Source organism: Camelus dromedarius, chromosome 14 (assembly GCF_036321535.1).
Source record: "Camelus dromedarius isolate mCamDro1 chromosome 14, mCamDro1.pat, whole genome shotgun sequence".
NCBI lineage: Eukaryota > Metazoa > Chordata > Mammalia > Artiodactyla > Camelidae > Camelus > Camelus dromedarius.
This window is the reverse complement of record NC_087449.1, coordinates 21,217,774-21,240,885: the sequence shown is the minus strand read 5'-3', so window position 1 is coordinate 21,240,885 and position 23,112 is coordinate 21,217,774. Positions and strand designations below refer to the sequence as shown.

Here is a 23,112-nt window from a genome sequence, read left to right as displayed (position 1 = left end):
AATAAACAAGATAAAAACCCTTTTTATGGTTACATTATTCCCTGTACAGCTTCCCATTAGAGGAACCTAGTTAAAGAGTAATACTTTCTGTTTTGACTCGTTGTGGAAGCGTAACTTTTAAATAAAGATATTGATGTGACACTTGAAAATATCTAATACTGAATAGTCAGTCTTTTGTTAGCCTAAGACAATGCTGTGGACAAGAACCATTCTCTTGTAAGAAAAGGGAAAAAAAAGAACCCTTGAAAAAGTATGCCTCAGAAGAGTCAAAGTCACCATGTGGACTCTTGCCTGTCATACTTATTACAATAGCATAATGAGGACAGTTTACAAAATGGAGTTTTAATACCTTGTAAGAATTTGTCTTAGATGCCTAGCTTTTGAAAAATTGAGCACTTAACTAATTTCTATTTTGCTCTTCTTGTCTCTCTGCCACATTACTTAGCAGAAAGAAGGAAAATACTAGAATATCCATCTCTTTGCTAGTGCTTTTGGCTCTCCAGCATCTCTGACGTCTAATGAGTATGAAATAGATAGCTCAGAATGAATAGGCAAGATTTTAGTTATAAAGTTTATGTCATTTGAAGCATCTTTGAATTTTTGTTACTGAATTTGTTTTATAGGGGTTGATATTTGTAGATGATTTGTTTATAATTGTTAATTAACTGAATTAAGATATAAAACACAGCTACAAACTGTCGAGTGCTGATAATACTAAAAGAGTTGCTAACAATTTTATCTCTAAATTTTCCAAATGCTTGTAATTTATGAGCGGTAGAATGCTACAGTAGAAGGGACATTATAATTGGGAATCTTTGTGATCTTCCATTTGATAACTTAACCTCTCTAGACTTTAGCTTGAAAGGTTGCTAATTCTGTGGTAATTTAAAAGTATGTTGTTTATTAGTAAAGTTAACCCAGTGAACAGTTTGGTGCTTAAGTAACATTCTAATTTCCCTCTGCTTTCTTACAGCATGTTTTTTGTCTAAGATAATGTTTTAAATTGTTTCTGCCTCTTCACACTCATTTTAAGCTAGAGACCAGCTTGATAGCAAAACTTGGGTATAATTTTCCCTGTGTTGATAGGAGAGAATATTCAGAGAATTCCAAGATCTAAAATCTTATCTCTTAAACCACATGTTAGGAGATACATATTTGCTTTTAAAAACAGAATCAATTCCATATTATTGTTTTTGTTCCTAGGTTCAGGAATGTTTTAGCCTTTTCTCTATGTTTAAATAAACATAATGTCAGAGTAGGAATTATACAGGAAGTTTTAGTTTGTCTTAGACAATTCAGACATTAAAACTTAACTAGTTTTTTTGTGTCATATCAGTTGAATAATTCCTGTAGTGTTTGTAAAGACTTACTACACAAAAATGCTAATTTTTCTTCTTTTTTCCCCCTCCCCTCAGCCATCTGTTGAGTCTTCAAGTCCAGGTAAGTATTTTCTATATGTTTTATAATCTCTATTTGACTAACATTTGTCCTGTTAGTTACATAAAGGCTAGAGAAGTTAGACTATCATCTGACTTGCTTTTCTTCTGACTGCTTCTTTTCTCTGGGGAAAAAGAAATGGATGAAATATTTGACTGCCCATGAAAGTACAGGTGAGGCTGCTGTGAGTTCAACCTCATGACTATTTGTGGCTTCTCTCTCTCTCTCTCTCTCTGTTCTTTCTTCCTTCCTTCCTTTCTTTCTTTTGATGAATTGCCACATCTATTTTGTGTAGTTTTTAATTGCTGTTTGATTTGAGTTATATTTGAAGTGTATTTTTAATGCATCTAATGAAAGAGGGAAAAGTAAGATTCAACAAATGATTGTTGTTGTAAATTAAGGAAGTTATTTTTAGGTTTGAATAGGATCAAGTTTCATCTTCTGACCATGTATCTTTAGATTTTTGTATTCTCCAAATACAGTATAGATTCATTTTTTTTCTTTAACGTAGAGGTTGCGAACGTGTGATCTCTGGACCAGATCTGGGCCACAAATGTTTTTTTGTTTGGCCAGTGTATTCAGCTGAAAAAATTGGAGTATTTTATATAAAATCTGCATTTAGGCTTCTCATGATCAATCAGAGGTCCTGGCATGCTTGGGTACATCATTCCTGTGTGGCAGCAATTGGTTAGAGCTAAATAGCAGTCAGGAAAGAGTCTGGTAATATTCCTTCTGCCTCAGTGCCCAGGAATTTTACCAGGAGAGAGGACTGCCTTCTGCAGTGGGGTAGGCAGAGTAAGAAGGCGCCTGATGTAGCTAAAGAGTGAGAACCAGAGCTCTCTGAGACATGGTAACATTTTATTTGAAAACATCTCACATTGAATATTTAGCAATGGTGTATTACTGACCTTTTCAGATTATTGAAGCAATCACCTTTCTATGTTTTCATTTTAGAAAGTTTGGGGAAATGCTTGACATAGTATAATCCTTCTTTAATCGTTCAGGGTCCATTTTATGAACACAAATCATTGTGCTCTGTGTGCATCGGGTGCATCAGGTAGGAGTTGGACTGGAATACTTCCAGGTCTCTTCTAAATGACTACTGTACTTTACTGACAATTGATTTTGTCACATTTATTTCAGCTGAAAATGTCTAATATGCTTGGAAGTGAAGTACATTAGGTTTTGTGACATTTTCGAAACTGAATTTTTTTTTTTTCCAACTTCCTGGCTAATAAAATATGTTCTGGATGGAAGCAGGTTGGAAGAAGTTGGAAGTAATCTGACCTCAGATTTGATTACAATGCTTTTTTAGGACATGGAATTGTTTCTAATATTTTTTTCTTCCAAATACAAAAATCTGTTTTTAAATCTTTTTTCAAATACAAAAATGTTTCAGTTATTTTTGTAATGTTGTGACATTGCACAAAGACTGAGCTTTAGACATTTTTCTATGAATTATCAAGCCATTTGTCAGGTAATACATACGTACATAAAAATAATTACTCCAAAAGTGATATTAATAAATGACTTTCTCAATTTCCATTGAATTTCAATCAGTCTAGGCTGAATTGGAAGAGTAGTGGAGCTTGAAGAACACAAATGTCTTTAATAGCCTTTATTACTTGCTGAATACTTATACAAATAGATCGAATTTTTTAAATTGTTTTCAGACTAAGGAAGATCTTCTGAGGTAGACGTTTGTGATATCAGGCTTCTGTCCAAGGAAATGTTTATTGTTCTTATAAGTAATACTAATTTTTGGCAATTCCACAAAAATTGGAAAGAATTAAAAATAGAGACTTGATGTAAAAACAGATTCTGGTCTTCTGGTGAAAGGCCGTGTCCTTTGTAACTTTTGCACTTTGGAGTTGATTCTGGTAATGAGTCACGTGACTGAGACTAAGTGGTTTGTCTGTAGGCTCCACCAATGTAAACCAGTGTAAACCGATTACATCTAGTAGCCATTAGAGATGGGGATTTAGGGAGGGGAATAGTAAAATGATTATAAATAAGTGCACATGATATAAACTGAATATATCTTCTGAGTCTTTGAAAGAATGTAAGGTACTTTTTAGTAATTTTGCATCAGGATGGAATTTTGTGATGAAGCAATGATATTTGCCTTAAATTCTGAAGCAAAATATTTACACAAAGCACCAGACTCCCTACCCCTAATAATATGCTTTTAGGATTCTTTTCCCTAGGAGACAGCCTAATGATGGGCCTTAGTAATTAACAGAAGGGAGCAGGATGGTTAGTTGGTTTCAAAGAACAAGGTAAAAAGAAGTCAACTAAAAGAGGTCAGATTAGTTCAAGGAAAAAATTGCAGATTTATAGAGAACAGTGCAGTATACATGTGGGGAAAGGAATTAGAGTGGGAAGGGAGAAAAGTTTCACCCACACTTAGTTATTTCATAGCAAGGCTTTAAATATAATTGGCTTTGCAAATAATGACAAAAAGTGGAGGACTTCAGGTCACTCATATGACACTGGTGATTTGGTACTGTTTTCTCATGAGCTTGATTTTTAAGTTGATAACGGAGTATTAGTAGTTAGGAATTAAGCATGATTATTTTTGACAGTATTTGCATCCAGTAGGAGTTATGATTAGGATAATAGTATTCAAAGTAGTGGTGTGAGGTTTTTTATAGAATCTTTCTGCTTACAAGGGAGAAGAAAAGTATAGCAGTGTCTATGGGAATACATAATTGACTAAACATCCTAGAAGATTGCTGGGCGAACTGAAAAGTTTTGGGAGTGTTTTCTGTTGAAAACTCAGAAAGAAGGGATAATGATTGGAACAAAAAAGCTGCAATTAAATTAGTGATTCTCAAACTGCTCTTATAGAACCCTTGTGTCCAGTCCCTCACTTAGTACTAAGATCACCTACTAAAATTATACCGTGCTCTTCTTAATTTCCAGAAGAAACTAAGATAATATACCATTCTAAATTTTTTTATTTTGTAAATCGTTCCAAAATTTTGGTAATTGGTTAACTCATTTGTACTATAACAAGATAGATGACACTTGATTTAGCAATTATATATTTAGTTATTTTATATTTAATATCAACATTTTATTATGTTCCTCAAAGAGCACACTGATTTCTAAGTACTTTGCCATCTGACCTGGCTTGCAGTTTACTCATCTGAGTAAACGTAGGCTCTCTTCAAGTATTCTTCGAGGCAGAATATCTACTGTTTCTGAGTCTGTGTCAGGAGGCTTGGAGTGCAGTAAAAGCACAAGCATTGGAATTAGCAGAACCAAGATTAAAATTCCGTTCTTGCCACCTACTGGCTCTGTGAGTTTAAACATGCTACTTAAACTCTCTGCGCCTCAAGTTTTTGTTCATTCTTCATAGAATTGTTTGAAGATTGAATGAGCTAATTATGTGAAGTGCTTGAACATAGTATTTGGCACATAGTAAACACTCAGAAAATGGTTCTTACGCTTAAACTATTGGGAGGTGACAAAGAGCCCTGGTGCCCCTTTATTCCCAGTTGTCTGATGTTCAAGAAATCAGCCTCTGTATCTCTTTGTTATTATTTATTGGTTTTCTTACTGAAGTGAAATAGAAGGGTAGGTACATCTATTAATATAATAGTTAACACTTTAAACTGATGAAAATAAATTGCTGGGTTTTTTTAGTGTTAATTAACTCATTTGTTTATTAGTAAAAAATGCTTTTGCAAACTTAAGTCCAGGTTTGGCAATAACCAAATGTAGGAATATGGGATATATATACTCAGCATTTGCAATCTACTGTTGCTGTTGACCCAATTGAGCACACCCATATTCCCCAGCCATCAGGCTAAAAATAGATTAGCTTATACAGCAGTTACCCACTGGATTATTTTTAATGCCTTTCATAAGAGTTTTGTATGCAGTTTTAATAAATTTTCCTTTTTATACTGTATCTTTGAGTTATTTCAATTAATTAAGTTAAGGATAACTACCTTTATGCAGATAGAATAATATTTGAGTTCAGCTGTATTTTCACTAGATTATATTCAGATGATTGTATATTTCATGTGACTATATATTCTCCTCAGGGACCATAGGGGTTCATACTCATTGGGTCTGTTAATTATCAATCAGATGATTAAGAATTGTGATTCTTCCCACACACCCATAGTTATTTGATATGACCATTTGTTAGTTACAACTCAAGTTTACTTTGGAAGATTACAATACTCTTTTTAAAAGCTATACATACTTTTTGAAAGATACAAATAAACACTACCCCCCCACACACATACCAGTTGTAACTAAATATATAGAAGTGAGACGGCAAAAAATAGTCCCTTAAAGAAGAGGTTTTAAAGGGGGAGGTGATAATTAAGGGCAAGTATTTTAGAAAACAATACATACTTACTGTGCATAGCTTTTCCTGCGTACTTTTATTTATATCCAGCTTCAAATAGCGTATACTTTAACTATTAATAAGATACACATAATTTGGTTTACCAAACTTCTTAAAATATTCTTTACCAGGAGGTTCAGCAACATCAGATGACCATGAATTTGATCCATCAGCTGACATGCTGGTTCATGATTTTGATGATGAACGAACATTAGAAGAGGAAGAAATGATGGAAGGAGAAACAAACTTCAGTTCTGAAATAGAGGATCTTGCAAGGGTAAATAATAATAAGAGCTAGAGGATGAAGTGGTTATAAAGTTTTTCTGGAGAAAGGGAACACTTGAATTTTTAGTTTTTTAGTTGTGGGTTTTTTTTTTCTGGGGGGGGAAGTGGTGTTACATATAATCAATACTGAAAAATTCTGTGTGGTCATAGGTGGGATATTTAAAGTTTGAAATGAAAGGCTTTTTTTTTTTTTTTTAAGAAATAACTCTATTATGTGAGTAGAATTCAGTACTTACTTTGGTAAAACATCACAGATATTGGGTCAAAAATGGACTATAAAAGAGTCCTAAATTTTTTCTTGTATACCTTCTGTCCTCCCCCTGTTACTACACCTTTCATTTACTCCCCTGTGGAAGCAAAATTTCTTAAGTTGTCATTATCTTTCTCATTTCCTACTTACTCTATAAGGTGCTCTAGATTGTCTCTGCCCCTTCCTATCAAGATAACGAATGATTTTATTATATCCATTGGTCACTTTTTTCCTACTTTACCCTCAGAAGTATTCAACACAATTTACCATTCCCTTCTTTTTTTTTGAATTCTGGAGCACTCCACTGTCATTTTCCCAATCTGCTTGCTTTCTGTTGAGCGTCTTTTGCAGACTCATCTTCCTTCAGCCAAGATTTAAATTTGGAATTTCCCAATTCTCAGTTCTGGGCTTTGTTTTCTTCTGCCTCTAGATCAGTGCTCCTCAAAATGTAGTATGAGAGTCAGATGCTTCAGACTAACTCATAGACTTACTAAGAAATGTGCATTCCTGTGCCTCTCCCCAGGCATGCTGAATCAGAATCTCTGGGTGATGGGGCTCAAATCTACATCTTCATTAAGTACGCACACAAAGCTTGAAAATTACTGAACTAGGTGATCTGATCTCATCTATTCCCATGGTGTCTGTATGCTTGGTATTTCTTAGTTTTTTGTTTTTTGGTTTTTTTTTTTTTTAGCATTAACTTATTCCTTGTCTCCAGTTTTGTTTATCTAACCACCTGCTTGACATTTTTGCTTGGATATCTGAATAGACATCTTTAAATTTTAAATGTCTAAAACAGAACTGTTGATTTATCTTCTCCTTCCTCTACCTGTTACTTCCCTGTCTTCTCCATCTCAGTAAAAAAAACAAGCAGTACCACTATTTACTTTGTTGCCTAAGTCAGAAACCAGGGAGTCATCTTCTTTCATTCCCAATATCCATTCCTAAATAAGCCTGTCATTTCTATCCAAAAATATCTCTTATCTGGCTGTTGCTCCCTCTCTGCTGCTACCCTCAAGCCCAGGTCACCATCGTTTTTAGCTTAGACTGATAGAGTAGCTTCCTAACTGGCTTCTTCATGTCCTCTTTTACCACTCTTCTCTCCAATACGTTACCACAGCAACTATGATGATCTTTTCAAAATATAAATCAGTTTGTCAGCCTCCTATTTAAAACTCTTCAGTGGCTTTCTGTTACACCAGAAGAGAAATCCAGACTCCTTGCCCTGGCCAGCAAGGTCCTTTATCCATGTGTTACACTGCCCTGTTATGGTGTCTGTAGCCACACTAACTGCTTTTGTTCTTAGATGTGCTTTTTTTTTTTTCTCTGCTTCAAGGCTTTTCAGTTCATTCCCTCTCTCATATGTGCCTTCCAAGGCTGGCTCCTTATCCTCTTAAGTCTGGACTTAATTTTGCCTCTTCAGAATGGCCTTTTCTAGCCCCTCATTAGCCCTTTTTAACCAGTGTACCTCATTCAGTACTTTCTTTATACCTAACATATAACATAATTTGTAATTATATATGTTTGTTTAATTTTTTTGTCTGTATCCTCCTTTAATTCCATAAGAGGAAGGATAGTCTTTTATTCAACAGTGTATTTCATGGTACCTAATAAGAGTGGTCAGTCATAATTTTTTAATGAATAAATATATGAGTTTGGTATGCTATCAGTAAAATTTATTACATATACAATCTGCTATACTCTATGACAAAAAAGAATGTAAGGAATAAGACATATGCCAGTCTTTAGGCATTTGAAGTACATAATATGGAAAAATGAATTCTTAAACTTTGACAGTAATAAAGACTAATCTATATTTTGGAATTTTAGTTTGGAACTTTTTGGAGTGTACGTTTAAAGAGCTGGAAAAAGTCTTATTAAGTCAAACATTGTCAGGGGCTCCCATTTTGGATCATTTAGTGGTTAAAACTGGCTTAATCCACAGTGCCTAAGCAAGTCCATATTTTTTTAAGCAACACGACAGAGTTGATCTTAGTAGTAATGGTGTGTAGTTGATATAAAAGTTTTTCAAGGATGAGTTAAAAAGCACATGAGGAACCTGGAGTCAGAACTGTTCTTTAGAGGAGGCTGGAAAGCCATTCAAATGACAGGGTTAATTTGCTTGGGTGATTTGAAACCTAGGTTAATATCAAAGGAAACAATAGATTTAAAAGTCAATCACAGTCACTTCATACATTCATGAAGTAGAAAGGCAATTATTTTCAATTATCTGCCTATATTTCACAGAAACTTACCACTTTCATACATTTTATTATTTCTGAGTAACCCTTCCATTGGGATAAAAGGTAAAGGGAGAAAATCTTATGTTTTCCTTTTTTTTCCACATCCTGTATTGCTCAAGTAATTGAATAATTACTTAAGAGGAGATAATGAAGTATACATTGTAATTGGTTATGAAGTAGAATGATTACTGTTTGCTTATATTTTAGAAAAATGGGCTACCGTATTTAATTTGTACAAAATTAATAATGGGCTTTGCTAAAATATTGGGCATGTTACAGTCTTTTCCTATTTTTTTCCTTTATTCTACCTCCTTCCCGGTCCCTTACAATCCTCCAAAATTTGCTTTCAAATGACCCTTTGTAGGAAAAAAATTATTAAAATAGGATTACTCATTGAGTATATACAAAAGGAGAGAAAGACAGGGGAACCATATCATTCTTTTCAACCAGTCATACACCTTCTCAGTCCTAACTTTTCCCAGAAAAATTAAGGCTTAGGTGTAAGAAGCACATACTCCCCAATGCTTTCTTCTATATCTACAGCTGAGCTAATTCAGGGCCAATATGTTGGATTTCCAATAGTTGTAAACTCTTTTAGGTATGAACCAAAGCAAACTAGTTTTTGTTTTTATTTAAAAAGTGAGCAAGATTTTGTGATTGATTACTGATTTGCTTTCATAGAAGTGAAACATTAAACTTATGTCAGGAATTGGTAAGGTAGTTTGGTAATACCTGGCACTTTGGTTGCATAAAATGGACCTTTGATGCAATTGTAGCAAACTTTTGACAGTTGATTCATTCAGGAGTTAACAGTAACTACGTAGCTTGTAATTTTAAATTAATTCAATTTGAATTCTAAAATTTTAAGTGAAAAGTAGCTTTTCATGGAAGAAACTTTGATGTGTATTGTTATGTTTGTATGCATGAATATTTATCAATACAAAAAGTATTTTATGTAAGTTTAGCATTTAAATGTTTTAATAGAATTAGAAATACAGGTTAAAATGAGAAGGGGTGTCAGAATCATTCCCATGGTAAATAGACTTTGGTTTACTAGGAACAGCAGTTTGCAGGTTTAACTGTTTCTCAAATGCACTCTTAAAACTCACGGCCTCACTTTGAATAGTGGCCATCTATTTGGGAGAAGAGGGATCAGGATCAAAAATATATTTTATGTATTTATGTGTACTTTTGACAAATCACATTATAACAGTATTAATAATTAATAGTTACTGTAAAGCACTAGACACATTTTATGCATTGAATCTCCAGAGCTAGAGAATAAAGATGAAAATGTGAAAGACTAAGGGTTTTTTTTTAAGTATACACACAACATGGATTATATGGGTTAAAAAAAGAAACTCCAGCATGGAGATTATAAAGAAGAGTTCACTGTCTCCATCCCTTTACAGTTTATCTTATAGTCAGGCCTCAACCCCAAGGGGTTGGTTACTTTTGGACCTATCACTCTTGTCCCGTCTGAATGCAGTCTGTTAGGTTTTCCTGGCTGAAAATCAGTCTCTTTCCTTCTTCCTTCCAACTTCAGAAGCATTTACTGTAAGTCACAACAGGTATAAAAAGAGTACTCTGTCCATCCACCAAATGGCCCTTGAATGGCCAACATCTGCCACCTGCAGTCATTTCTAAATGACTCATCCTCTGATACGAGGGAGAGGGAGCTGCTTCCTCTGCAGCCAGGAGATGGATACCACCCAACCTTATAATACTACTGTTGGTGCTTGGTAACTTTACCCTATTGTTTTGAAGTTAAAAGGACGGACTTAATTTCAGATACAGTGTTTGTCTTTTAAAAAGTCTGTATTCTTCCTACCTCTGTCTGACCTCCCTTCAACTTGTTTAGACATGATTGTCCCTCTTTTTGTTACAGTGCTTAGACAACTTATTTTTTTAAGCACAATATGCAAGTATATTCCACATTCCTGTATTTTTATTCATTTTGTACTATGTCCATTTTTCTTACCTGTTGGAGTCTGTCAACCCAGCACATCTTATTTCACTCTCCATCAGGATAGTGTACACTTAACCTAGGATTAAGGTTCTAGGAAGGGAGTAAATATATGCATATATATGTAAGGGAGCTCTAAAGCATTGAGTCAGACTACCTGGCTCAAAACTCAGCTGCATTACTTGTTCAGTGTGTGACTTTAGACTAACTTAATAGCATTAAGCTCCAGTGTTACTACAAGGATGATATATGTAAAAGATGTAGCATGATGTCTGGTACATGATAATCACTCTGTAAATCCTGATAGTTCCATCATACATAAAATTGTCAAAGAACTCTACAACACCAAAACTGTGGAGAGCTACTGTACTTGACCCATAATTTTCTTTCACTCTGCTTCTTCCATTTCTTAACGCTTATATGTATGGGAACAAAACAGTCTGACACTTTATTGTGATGTCTGGATTTGAGGAAAGCCCCTTAGAACCTGGTAGATCATAGACTTTGACAATATAAGCTAATAAGAAAGTCTCTGGAACAGGTAACTGACAAACCTTAGTACAATGTAGTATCAGCCACATTTTATCCATCTTTTAGTCTTTTTTCAGAGGGAAATAACATTTTCTTTACAGTATAGCATTACTTTTTATATCAAATATCTGGGAGCAAGTAACAAATCCATCTTGAACTAGCTTAGGCAAAGTAAAGAATTTAGTTGTAAGGCTCATGTAATTTCATTAAGGGTAGGAGGATATCTAGACCTCAGTCTCAAGCATCACCAGAACATATTTTCTGTTTCTGCTTTTCTACATGGTGGTGTCCTTTTTCAGACAAATATTCTTCATATGTTGTCAGTTTCCAGGCTCCCAGATTTACTGCTTGAGATACAGCCTATGCTCTTTAGCTGCTGTTGGTAAAACAAACAGTGGTCAAGCTTGGGTCATGTGCCTGTTTCAAATGCATGGCCAGGGAATGCAGTGATTCCAATTGGATCGGATGCTGTGAGGTTCAGGAGGTGAGCTTTCAATCAAAATACATGCTTGGAATGGAGAAAAAAACAGTTCTTGGAATAAGATGAGTGTAGTAGTACAAAGGAAGGATTGGGGGGCAGACAATAAATGATACTGGAATTTAAAACTGGGGAATTTGAATTTGGAATCAGCTCTTGTAGCTCAGGGTTTGCTGCAAGGGTTTCTTTCACTTTATACCTTAGATCAAGTAAGATACTTTTCATATTGTGTACTGCCAAACGCTGATTGTTGTATTCTTCAGTGGGTTGTGATTGACGCTTATTAACTTGTTGCTTCTAACTTGTTGCTCACTAATTTGATATTGGGCAACAGAAATTAAAAGTTAATTTCTAAGCAAAAACATACCACTATATACTCTTTGTTTTCAATATTAGGCAAGCATTTTCTTGATGCAATAGGTAAGGATATTTTGTTTACACATGGTAAAACTCACCTAAAGCCAACTTTGACTGAAAATAAACTTTTTAGAAGTTTGTTAGAACTTCTTTACAACTGTTATTTTTTATTATTTTTCACGACTTTTTTAGAAGTAATATGAATATGTATCTGGGTCCAAGATAAATCTGGAACCAGAGATTCAGTGTCACAAAGACCGCTTGATAATTCATAACCCGTGGTTAAATCCTTTGATTTCTTCCACAGGGTCTCTTGAGTTTTTTCTTTACCCAAACCACTTATTTAGTTTCAAGTTCTCTTTATACTCACATGAATGATAGTGGTGGATTACAGCCTAGCAAATTAAATTTTTCACTGCCTGAGTCCATCTCGAGTATTTTGTTGTGTGCATAATTTTCCCTAAACTCTTCAATAAGACCAGTCACTATTCAACAGCTACTCAAATGAATCAGGAGCGTAACAGATCCCTTTAGAAACTAAGTAAAACTAGAAAAAATAGGTGGCAATACCAGCCCTAACTTTCTTTTTTTAGTTATGGATACCCTCTGCTCTGATCAGTGCAACCTGCTTTTTCATTTTTGTTTCTATGCTTGTGCAGTTGTCATTTCCTCTGACTTGTCTGACTTTTCTCTCTGCCAGTTCTGTTACTGTTTCTTCAAATTGAAACAGTTCTCTTCCAGGCGATCAGCCACTTTTGATTCTACTCTGTTCTCTGCTTAGTCAATATTGGAGTTTTTTTTTGAGAGATGAATTTTTATAAAGCAAATTAACACTTCTCAAATGTGCATCCAAGAGGGAAGAATCTTGATCTAACCACAGAAGTCAGATATTCCACTTTCCTGATAGTGGTAGAAAAGAAAAAAAAATTCTTTCCATGCAGTTGGTTTGTCACTTATCTTTTGACACATAACTGAGCTAGGTATCAGCTATTAGTGGTAAACTTTATTAAAGATAATGATCACGCCTTATTATCTCCCACTGGAAAGGCTGATTTGCAGGTATCTTACCCTAACTGAGGTAAGTGGTTCTCCAGGTGGTCTCATACCAGCAGCATCAATATCATCTTATACTTTAAAACAATACAGATACTCAGGCCCCACTTCAGGCCTGCTAGATCAGAAACTTTGGGATGGGGCTCAGCAGTCTGTTTAAATAAGCTCTTGAGGTGATTCTGTCGCCCTTGAATAAGACAGACCAACAGTAGAGAGCCTGAGGACATTGATTTGATTAGTGATCATACCTCTTGTGTGTGATCTCTCAAAGTATCAGTTAACTCCATTGTGAAAATTAGAGGTAATATTAAGGTAGTTTTAAAGATGAAATAAATACTATGAAACAAGCTGTTCATGAATTCTTAAGCTCTGTGTAAATGTTAGTTGCACACCTACACTAAAGTGTTTTTTACTGGTTTGACGCTTATTCATAATGGTGACTTGAGTGGCTCCTTGTTCACAGGATTGACTTTAGTTTTTAAACCTGCTTCTAATTTGTGGTGCAGAGTGAGTTTATGGAAAGTATGAACTGGGATTAGGAGGTCTAGGTATTATGGTAAAGTCTCTGTCGGTGCATGATGTTTCTCTCTGCTTGGTTTTCTTCGTTACAGATAAAGGTAGCACTCTCATCTGGCACTTTTAAAGACAATAAGATAGTATAATATTCTCACTATGTTTTAAGAAAAAAGAATGAGATAGTAGAATCAAAGCACTTACCACAAATGCCTGACATATAGAAGACACTTCATGGCAGTTATTCGTTTGGATCATTTATATAACCAGTCTTTTCTATATCTTTTCTTATTCTAATTTTTTCTTGGATTTTGAAGTTGTCTTAAATCCTGACTCGTAATTTCCAAATTTCTGTCTCTTGTACCAGATGCTTGGTACTGGACCGGATATCTGCAGGGAGTAGATCCTTGAACCCCTCAAGCACTGTTTGTGTTATTGTACTTTGAGAATCACAATGCGAGATGTCAATTAAGTATGCCAGCTGGTCACTGATTTCTCTTTCAGACAGGTTCATAAACTGATTTATAAGAGGAACATCCATTTATAATGTGAAATAGAAGTGTTAAATAGCACCTTCCTATTTTTTCTATGAGAAATTTTTTTTTTCAAATTATGATCATTAGTTGATTCTTGACACAAATTCTGAGAATCCTGAGTGAATTCTGAGTATGATCAAAATGTTTAGTGTCATCAGGTTACATTCTCCAGTCTAATATACTTACTCCTCACTGTAACTGTGTATTTAACACATGGGCTAGGCTTACTTCTATCCATGAATAAGACTACAAGACTGCTGGAGAAATAAAACGTATCTTGTTTCATGATTACCCTTTTTCTAGGTTCTAAACTGCCTGACTCTGTTAAGTTTTCCTTTAGAGTATGTACATGTGTATGTAATATGTTCAGGTGATTTGGGTTAAATTTTCTTTTTATAATCAGAATTCTGTGATGTTTCCCTGATTCTTTATAATACTTAATTACTGATTAGAGTGAGTACCTTCTGCAGAAAACTGATTTCATTTCATTACATATGGGTGTTTCTTCATTTCACCCTCAGGGGGTATGTGTTTTGCAGTGCTTGGGGGAGGTCCCTGGCTGAGGCAGCGTGGTGTACGGATAAGAGTATGGGCTTTTAAAATTAGGCTGGAAATCTGGCTTTACTACTTGTAACTTGTATGATTTTTGGAGAAATTGCTTAATCTGCCATCAATTTCCTCATTTATAAATGGAGATGATAACAGTTTGTAAGGTGGATAGTACATACTGCATGAAATGATTCTATATGCAATTATAGATAACCCCAGAAAAGAATCTATGGCTAATGTAATCCAGTGTCACTCATGTGTGTCATTGCTGTGCTGATTTGTTTGGGCTGGGCTATGAGTTTCATCTGCTTTCCTGGGTTTGTTAACTTAGTTTCCAGTCTATTTTCTCATTAGTCTGTTTTCCATCTCCCAAATTATGTGTGGTACTCTTATTAAGTGTGAGTCTCCATACATAGCATTAACTGACTGGGAGTGTACATTGACTGAATTGATTGCAGAAAAGAATAGTTCTAAACCAGTGTCTTTATTGTTGGCAGTTAGAATTGGTCAGTCTTATAGAAATTCTTAAAAGACTAGAATTTTCCTAGGTTTCAAAGTTACATTCGGTTTCACTTTTTATGATTTGAGAATTCTTGGTAACAGTTCTAAGAGTATTCTGTACAGAATATGTACTCAGATTTGTGAATGATAGGAATATGAAATATCAATACTATTCAGAAATTAATTTTTTATTTTGGTCTATTTAGGAAGGCGACATGCCAATTCATGAACTTCTCAGCCTTTATGGTTATGATAGTACTAACCCACTACCTGAAGAAGATGAGGAGGAGGAGGAGGAAGAAGAAGAAGGTGAAGATGATGAAGATGCTGATAATGATGATAACAGCGGCTGCAGTGGGGAAAATAAAGTAAGGCCATACACATATTTTTATTCTTGTTGAAATTAAAATGTATTAACACATTCATTTTGATTGCTTAATTTTTGTAATCTGTTTTTAGTCTTTTTTAATTTTAAAAGTAATATATTTAAATGTTAAAAATTAAGATATTGAAATATGTAATACAAATAGGAAGTCTTCTGTAATCTACTTCAGGGGGAGTAGTTCTCTCTGTGTCATTCCAGATTTCTTTTCAGTGCCTATTCTAAATAAATTTGTACCAGCTTTTGTAAAATAATTTTTTTCAGTAATAAAGGCTACTTGGCATTTCTGTATTAATTTTTCTTATTTTGTTTCAAAATAATTTTAGATTTACAGAAGAGTTTCAAAGAGTACGAAGAATTTCTGTATACTACTCAACTTCCTCTAATGTTAGCATCTTAATGTAATTGTGGTATATTTATTAAAACTAAGAAATCACCAGTGGTACTATACTATTCATTTAACTACAGACAGTTTAGATTTCATCTGTTTTTCCACATTTAGTGTATTTATTTTAGCCTTCTAGTTGTATTTGGAGTACTGTGACCTTTCACCTGCAGTAATTTTCTTTCTATCGTAAAGAGTTGTATTTTATTATTCCACAGGAAGAGAATATAAAAGATTCCTCAGGTCAAGAGGATGAAACTCAGTCTTCCAATGAGGATCCGTCACAATCTGTTGCTTCTCAAGATGCCCAGGAAATAATCCGTCCACGTCGCTGTAAATATTTTGATACAAGTAAGTATATTAGTAACTGTATTTTGGATATGATTTTTACTGTGTAAAGTGTGACCTAAAATTTCAGTAGTTCTTTTCACTACTCTGTTTGAATTTGTTGAGTCTGAAAATCTTGCTCAGCAGTAATGGAATTTTATTCCAGTTTAGCAGTACTGGAGCCCTGTTGTTCAAGAATATACTATAATAATTATTGTGTCACCATACCTGATTCTGAGTGTGTTCCTTTTTTTTCCTCTTGACCTTTCTTTAAAATTTAGTTTGCTCCATAGTCATCTTTTTTATTTCTCTTAGTCTTTTTCTCAGTTTTCCATTATCTGCTTTTCTTTGCCTCTCAGCCTTGATATATTCATAAGCATAGCTTACTCTAATCAGCAGTTCCCAAGTTTAAAGAAGTGGTTGACTCTTGAGAGAGGAATATGTTACACATAGAAAGAATTCTAATTTTTCTAGTTATGATCTAGTTAGAGATTGATCAGTAGTCAAGACAACATTTAATGTATCAGAATATTTGTATTCTTCATCTGTTCCATAATGTTTCATTCTAAGCAGGAATCCTTACTCTAGAATAAGAAAAAGTCAACCATTAGTAGTTACAGTTTAAATGTGTGGTCTGAACTTCTGTACTTTAAAAAGAAGAAAAACACTTGAAGAACAATAACCTCTCATGAAAATGTGGTAAATTAGTAACTGATTAGACATGGATACTGCTTTGTATGAATAACTTCTGTTACACATTTTGTTTAGAAGTGGATGTAGAGCTGCTAATAATTTATTGTGAGCTTTGATCAAAAGTATAGTCCAACTGAAAAGTGTATCAATGCATAGAGAGATTAGTTAGTGAAATAATTGTGTTAATTTTAAGTTTTGGGGGAAGTGTGATATTTTTCCCTTGGTTAAAACAGGAGCAAATCTATTGACAAAGATTGCTTACAAGTGGGATACTAAGTGTGACTGCCTCTTGAAAAGATTTAGTTCATATTTCAGAGATGTATGCGTGGAAGCTATACATATACTGCCTATTTTAGTTTTTACATAGGAAGAAATAATTTCTGTGTGTGATGTTACCCTTTTGAATTTTGCCGTTTTAGAGTTGAGAAGATGCTGACAGTCTAATGCCTTTCAGATTTCTCACTCCTTTATGTAAATACATTTTTCTCCAAAATGAAAATAAACAATAGCTTGCTGCTCTGAATAAAACAGAAGTTGGGGAGACATACATACCCTCTCTTCGTGCACTCCCACCAAAGTGATGCTGCAAAGTTCTCAGTGTTTTAAGGAGCACTGTTCAGAAACCAGTGTTTTGCCCAAATTCTCATTTTTATAAGGGAAGAAACTGAGGTCATATGATTTATTCTGTCACGAGGCTGTTGGTAGCAGAATTAGGCTTAGAAACAGATTATCTTGACTCTGAATCCATTTTTTTCCTAAAATTTTTGTAGGGAATCATTTCATGAGAATATAGTTGTCTAAGATTAAGATTATCCTAAAAGGTTTATGGGTTTTATTTTTGTTTTAACTGACAAGGTGTGTTACTTGATTTGAAATATCTTGGCCTACTCATGCAGATACTTTTTGGCATGCTTAAATATTTGATGGTAGATGTAAGAATGGACAGGATAAGCAATCATTTTATAGTATTATTGTCTTACTTATTCTAGATAGTGAAATAGAAGAAGAATCTGAAGAAGATGAAGATTATATACCATCAGAAGACTGGAAAAAGGTAGTTAGAGCCATATTTTCCCCACTTAGATAAATTAAATTTTGAAAGCCAAGTGTAATTATTCTTTTACTAGATACAAATATTCATAAAGTTGAAGTAAACCCTTTTGTGACATATGAATGTTCGAATTTTCCCTTAATATTTCCAAGTGAGAAAAAGATCTTTTCGTAAGATAAAATAATGGTATAGAAAAAACTGGACTTTGTTGAGCAAGTTGGAACTCAAAGCAAGATTAGAAATCCAAATTTCTGAACTTAGTACTAATTAGACTTGTTGGCTGCACTATACTATCACGTCATTTATTATTATTTATATATGTTTGAGAAAACAGTTGTGAAAGTGTTGGCATTTGTTAAGTAAATTTTGTTTAATAATTTAGATTACAAGTTTCTCCATCCCATATTAATGTTGATATTTATAACTCAAAGTATATTGTATGGAGAGACAGATTTGGGCTTCTGTATAATTGTCCCTAATTTCTAAAATGAATCTGAAGATTATATATTGATGTAGTCTTTAAATATAAAATTGTATAACACTGTATAACTAATCGTATGGTTAAATTAAGTTTTAAGCTGTTGCAAAGTAATTGACTTATTAGGAAAATGTATCGAAATATTGTGTGGAATTGATTAGAGCAAATTATTAATATGGAAGAAATGATGTCATCCCCTTATTGAGATAGATGCTCTGATTTTTCTCTAAAATCTCCACTTAGTTTTTATGTTGTTCTTTTTCCTGGGTCTGATTTTAAATTTAGTGCATAGTCATTTATTTGGAAGCAGAATAGCCTAAAACATCAAATTGAGTGGCCTTTCTACACTTTCGTGATTGTTAATTTAATTAGTCAATAATTTTGAGCCTTCCCTGTGTTTATTTGTTTGTTTAGCTTGTTTAAAGTTGTCTGGATTGGGATGCCTGGGACAGACTTAAAAAGAGCTAACCTTTTGTGGATTAAAATAAGGAAAAGTCTCTAGAGTTTCTATTGGGAAGAGTGAAGTATTCAAATGAACTTGGACTGTGCTACCCAAGGATTCTGGGCTTCAGCCAGAATTGGTCTATTTAGGAGTTTCCAAAAAGATGTTTAGAAGAGTCATCAGTGTGGGTTAGGATGGTAAGGAAAGATTACCCTAGTTCAGTATGTGTTAATTAGTGTGAGTGGTAATGAATGAATGATAAGACTGAAGACAGAAAAAAAGATCACAGAAGTTACTTACTATTTGTATGACCTACTTGGGCAAGTATTCTTCAATACGGTTTTTTCTGATTCCTACGTAATGCAGAAATTAAGACGAAGAAAAACTAGAAACCTTGGAGTCATCCTAAACTGTTTTTTTCTACCACAGATTCAAGTTTATATATCTTTTCTCCAGTATGAATTATTTTTGTATCTGGAGTGCCCCGTAAAGTATTTGATTAAGCCTTGAATTTTATTTTTTTTTAATGCAGCAACAAAAACTCAGAGGTGGGAGAACATGGGGGAGATGGAGCCTTCATTGCTAGTCCCTTCCTCAAGAAAATTATGTAATAAAGCAGGTCACAGTAAATCGAGATTGTTTTATTTTAGTAAGGTTTTGTTGTAAAACATTGTCAGGATTCAGAGATTCATCTAAGGCTTATAAAATAAAGTTGAAATTTTACAGAAATTAGGGAAGAGGAAACACTTTGAAACCAAATTTGAGTTCAAGTTATAGCCCCAGAATTTACTAATAGTGTGTTCCTGAGGAAATTAATTTTCTTGAGTTTCATCTCCTTACATACAATATAGGAATAAAAAATTCAGCCTTGTCCAAGTTAGTAAGGATTTAATGAAAATTTTGTGTAAGATACTTGGTACATAATATTCCTAAATGCTATGTCCCTTCCGTTCCTTGTAGAACGAATTAGCAGGTGAAAAGACATCTTCTGAACTCAATAAGAAAAGGAAGTGTCTTATCTTTATACTGGTCCAGAAGTTACCAACCCTGGCTTCATGTTAGAATCACTTAGAGAACTTTTAAATTCTGATTACCATGGCCTTCCTCCAGAGATTCTAATTTAATTTGTCTGGAATAGATCCAAACATGGATGTTTTTAGAAGCACTCTAGCCAGGGTTGATAACCTGGCTATCTATTATTCTCTGATAGGTATGGATGGGTAAAGTTAAAAGAGGCACAAGAAGTGACAGTATTCTTTTTTAATAGTGAAAGACATAAATAAAATTCCTGTATATGAGTAGAGAAAATGCATGTGGGATATTTTCAGAAAACTGAACTGGTTTTCCTATATAGGTGCGATAGTAAATTTATTGCATAGAACCTATCTTTGAAGTTACACTGGGTAAAATGAGATCCTAACATCAGTAGGTAACAACCGGGGAAAGGAGCTTTTCAGATCCTAATAGTTATTTAAACTTACTGGACCATGATTTTGTACCTTTCCTGCATAAATCTTCATTCTGAAGATGAGGTAACCATATTCTTAACCACCAGACAAAGGAGGGCCCATGTAATTAATCTTGGTCCCTATGTCTTGTAAAATCTCATCAGTGATGATCTCTGATTGTCTTTCTGAACAGTTAGTTTCCCTTAATTTGTGTTTTACTATATAGGTCAATTACCAGATTCCCTAAAATAAGATTTAATTATGTTTGGGGGGAATTACGATTTCATCTTGTATTGTTTTAATGAAAGTCAGGCACTAATTACCTATCCTTTGGTTTAGAGTTTCATTCATTTGGCCTCTGCTGAGCTTTATGTAAACCCTTTTCTTTAAAGCTCTGGTTCTTAGTCTTGAGTGTATGTCAGAGTTACCTGGATAGCTTGTTAAAACACTAATTGCCGAGTCCCATCCCCGTGATTTCTGGTTCAGTGGGTCTGGGGTGAGACCTTAGCATCTGCATTTCTGGGTTTCCCAGGTGATCCTGATGCTGCTGATCCGGATATCGTAGCTTAAAGTGGGGTGCTCTGCAAGTACCTTAGTTTGACTTCCTGCTTTTCAGAGTTATCTTATTAATTAAAAGAATTCACTTTTATTTCTTTTGCTCCATATTTTGAAGTAAACTTTGTATCCATTGTCCATACTGCATTTCACCCCATTATTATTACTAATATTTTCATCCAATCATACCCTAGCTCCTATCTATTGTTAACTCATTCATCCTCACAATACTCCTGTGAGGTAGTTAATTGGTTGTATCTGTATTTCATGACAGAAACCAGAAACAGTTAACCCAAGAAGATAGCATAGCTGGAAAATGGACGTAAAATCTGTTTCTAAATCTTACTAATGTTTTATGTTACTTTATTTTTAAAATAGGAGATAATGGTGGGCTCCATGTTTCAAGCAGAGATTCCAGTTGGCATCTGTAGATACAAAGAAAATGAAAAAGGTAAGTTATTGGTAAATTTACATAGCTGAAATGCTTTTGAATTGATGAACTGCTTTTATAATGGGATAAGAACATGACAGTTTGTTACTCCATTGATTTATGTTACTGCATTGATTGATTTACCTCTACACCATTATCTATAAGAAGAAATATATTCTCTGTTTCTCCACCTCTGTGCATAGAAGTCTAGCAAATAAAGAGAAAAGTGAATGCTTCTTTGGTATTCAATTATTAGATGACTTTAAACATTATAACTTTTTTTTCATATTTTAAATACTCTGAATATGCCCTTTTGTAACCTTTATAATTTATATTTTATTTTTATTTATCTTTTTTAGAGGGAGAGGAAATTAGTTTTATTTATTTACTTATTATTTTTAATGAAGATATCGGAGAGTGAACCTAGGACCTCAGGCATGCTAAACACACACTACCACTGAGCTGTACCCTCCCCCTATATTTTAAAAGGTATTTTTCTGTCAGTGAAAACTGTTGGACAGGTTTTAAAAAAAAAAAAACTTGAGTGAACAATTGATACCAAAAGTTTATTTGCTTTTGAAACTTCTTATTACTAAAATTGAGTACTTTGATATTTGTGTATTTTAAATAATTTGGGAAAACAACTTGTAACTTAAATTTTACATGATTTTTTTTTCATTATTTTGTCTAAAATTCCTAAGGTAAGTCATAAATAATAAATACTTAAGCTTCCAAAAACAGAATACTTGAGGATTTTTTTTGAAGTCTATTTCAGATTATTCATTTTGGGAGAGCTCCAGAGTGTGTGTGTGTGTTTAGTGTGCAATGTGACGTCACTCAGTACTAGAAATTTTTCTTCATTTCTTGTATTTCAGTTTTCTTTTTCACATCTCAGCTTACATATGCAAAGCCTTTGGGAGTTGTAAAAGTCTCTTGTTTTTTTTTTTTTTTAGCATTCCCTCTAAAAATGTAGCATTCCCTCCAAACTTACAGTCTAAGTTTGTATCTGCTTTCACAGCAAAGCAGCAGATCAGAAGCAGTTAAGAGAACACTTAAAGGCCAGTAAATTTTAGTGACAGTAGAAATGTTTTAACATACCGTAAACAGCTTGTGTTCACTTTCAAGTTAATTTCTGCAGCATGTGGGAACATTAAAGGTACCAATATGGAGTGACCTTATTGTATATTGAAATTCTGCGCATGTTTGTGAATTCATCATAATTGTATGGAAAAATGAATGACCCACTGGTTCTTGTGTTTTTTTATATGTGGCAAATTAATATTATGGCTAAAGATAGTTTTAGAGATAACCCAGTTTTTAATCTTTATTTGAGTTTCACTTTTCTCCCTGAGGGTTACAGTCAGTCCGAGAAAAACAGCCCGTGGTCAGCAGGATAAAAACCTGCACGGGGAGACCCCTAAAGATAGTTTTAATTATCTCTTAATATGTTTTATCTTTTTAACATGTTTGTATTATCAGATATCACAGTGAATAAAGGATCACAGTCTTTTTTAATGTTTTAATTTTTGGTTTAATGTTTTCCATTTGAACATAATTTTGGAAAGCAATTATACATAATTTTTTTCAGGAAAAGCTGTGATTTATGAAGCTTTCTTACTTTGACAATTTAAGAGTGTTAGAATGTATGAGAATCAAATGAGATTTAGTAGGGTGATCCTGCCTTGAAGGAGCCAACTCTGGTTCAGGCCCTTCCCTCAGTTTTGTAATTCTAGGAATTCAAATTTTTGTCATAATACCCAGAATTTGTCTCCACTTAGGTTACCCTGTGCACACAAACCGAACTCTTGTGAAACTGTAAGGTAAACCACACTGTTAGAAATAAAACTGTCAAAGGT

The 23,112-nt window shown here is 34.0% G+C and overlaps 1 protein-coding gene across 7 annotated transcripts in view; it reads left to right on the top strand.

The window, feature by feature from the left end:
* Nucleotides 1-23,112, top strand: part of MIER1 (MIER1 transcriptional regulator) — a 56,464-nt gene that overhangs the window by 12,912 nt on the left and 20,440 nt on the right. For 6 of the 7 annotated variants that reach the window (XM_010989002.3, XM_064493479.1, XM_010989006.3 and 3 more), the window contains 6 exons: nucleotides 1,416-1,440; nucleotides 5,935-6,080; nucleotides 15,272-15,433; nucleotides 16,051-16,183; nucleotides 17,842-17,906; nucleotides 21,205-21,277. In XM_010989002.3, coding sequence (XP_010987304.1) covers nucleotides 1,416-1,440; nucleotides 5,935-6,080; nucleotides 15,272-15,433; nucleotides 16,051-16,183; nucleotides 17,842-17,906; nucleotides 21,205-21,277 — 604 coding nt within the window. Of the gene's footprint in view, nucleotides 1-1,415; nucleotides 1,441-1,573; nucleotides 1,611-5,934; nucleotides 6,081-15,271; nucleotides 15,434-16,050; nucleotides 16,184-17,841; nucleotides 17,907-21,204; nucleotides 21,278-23,112 lie in introns of all 7 variants that reach the window. The other variant, XM_031465339.2, reaches the window with a different exon arrangement.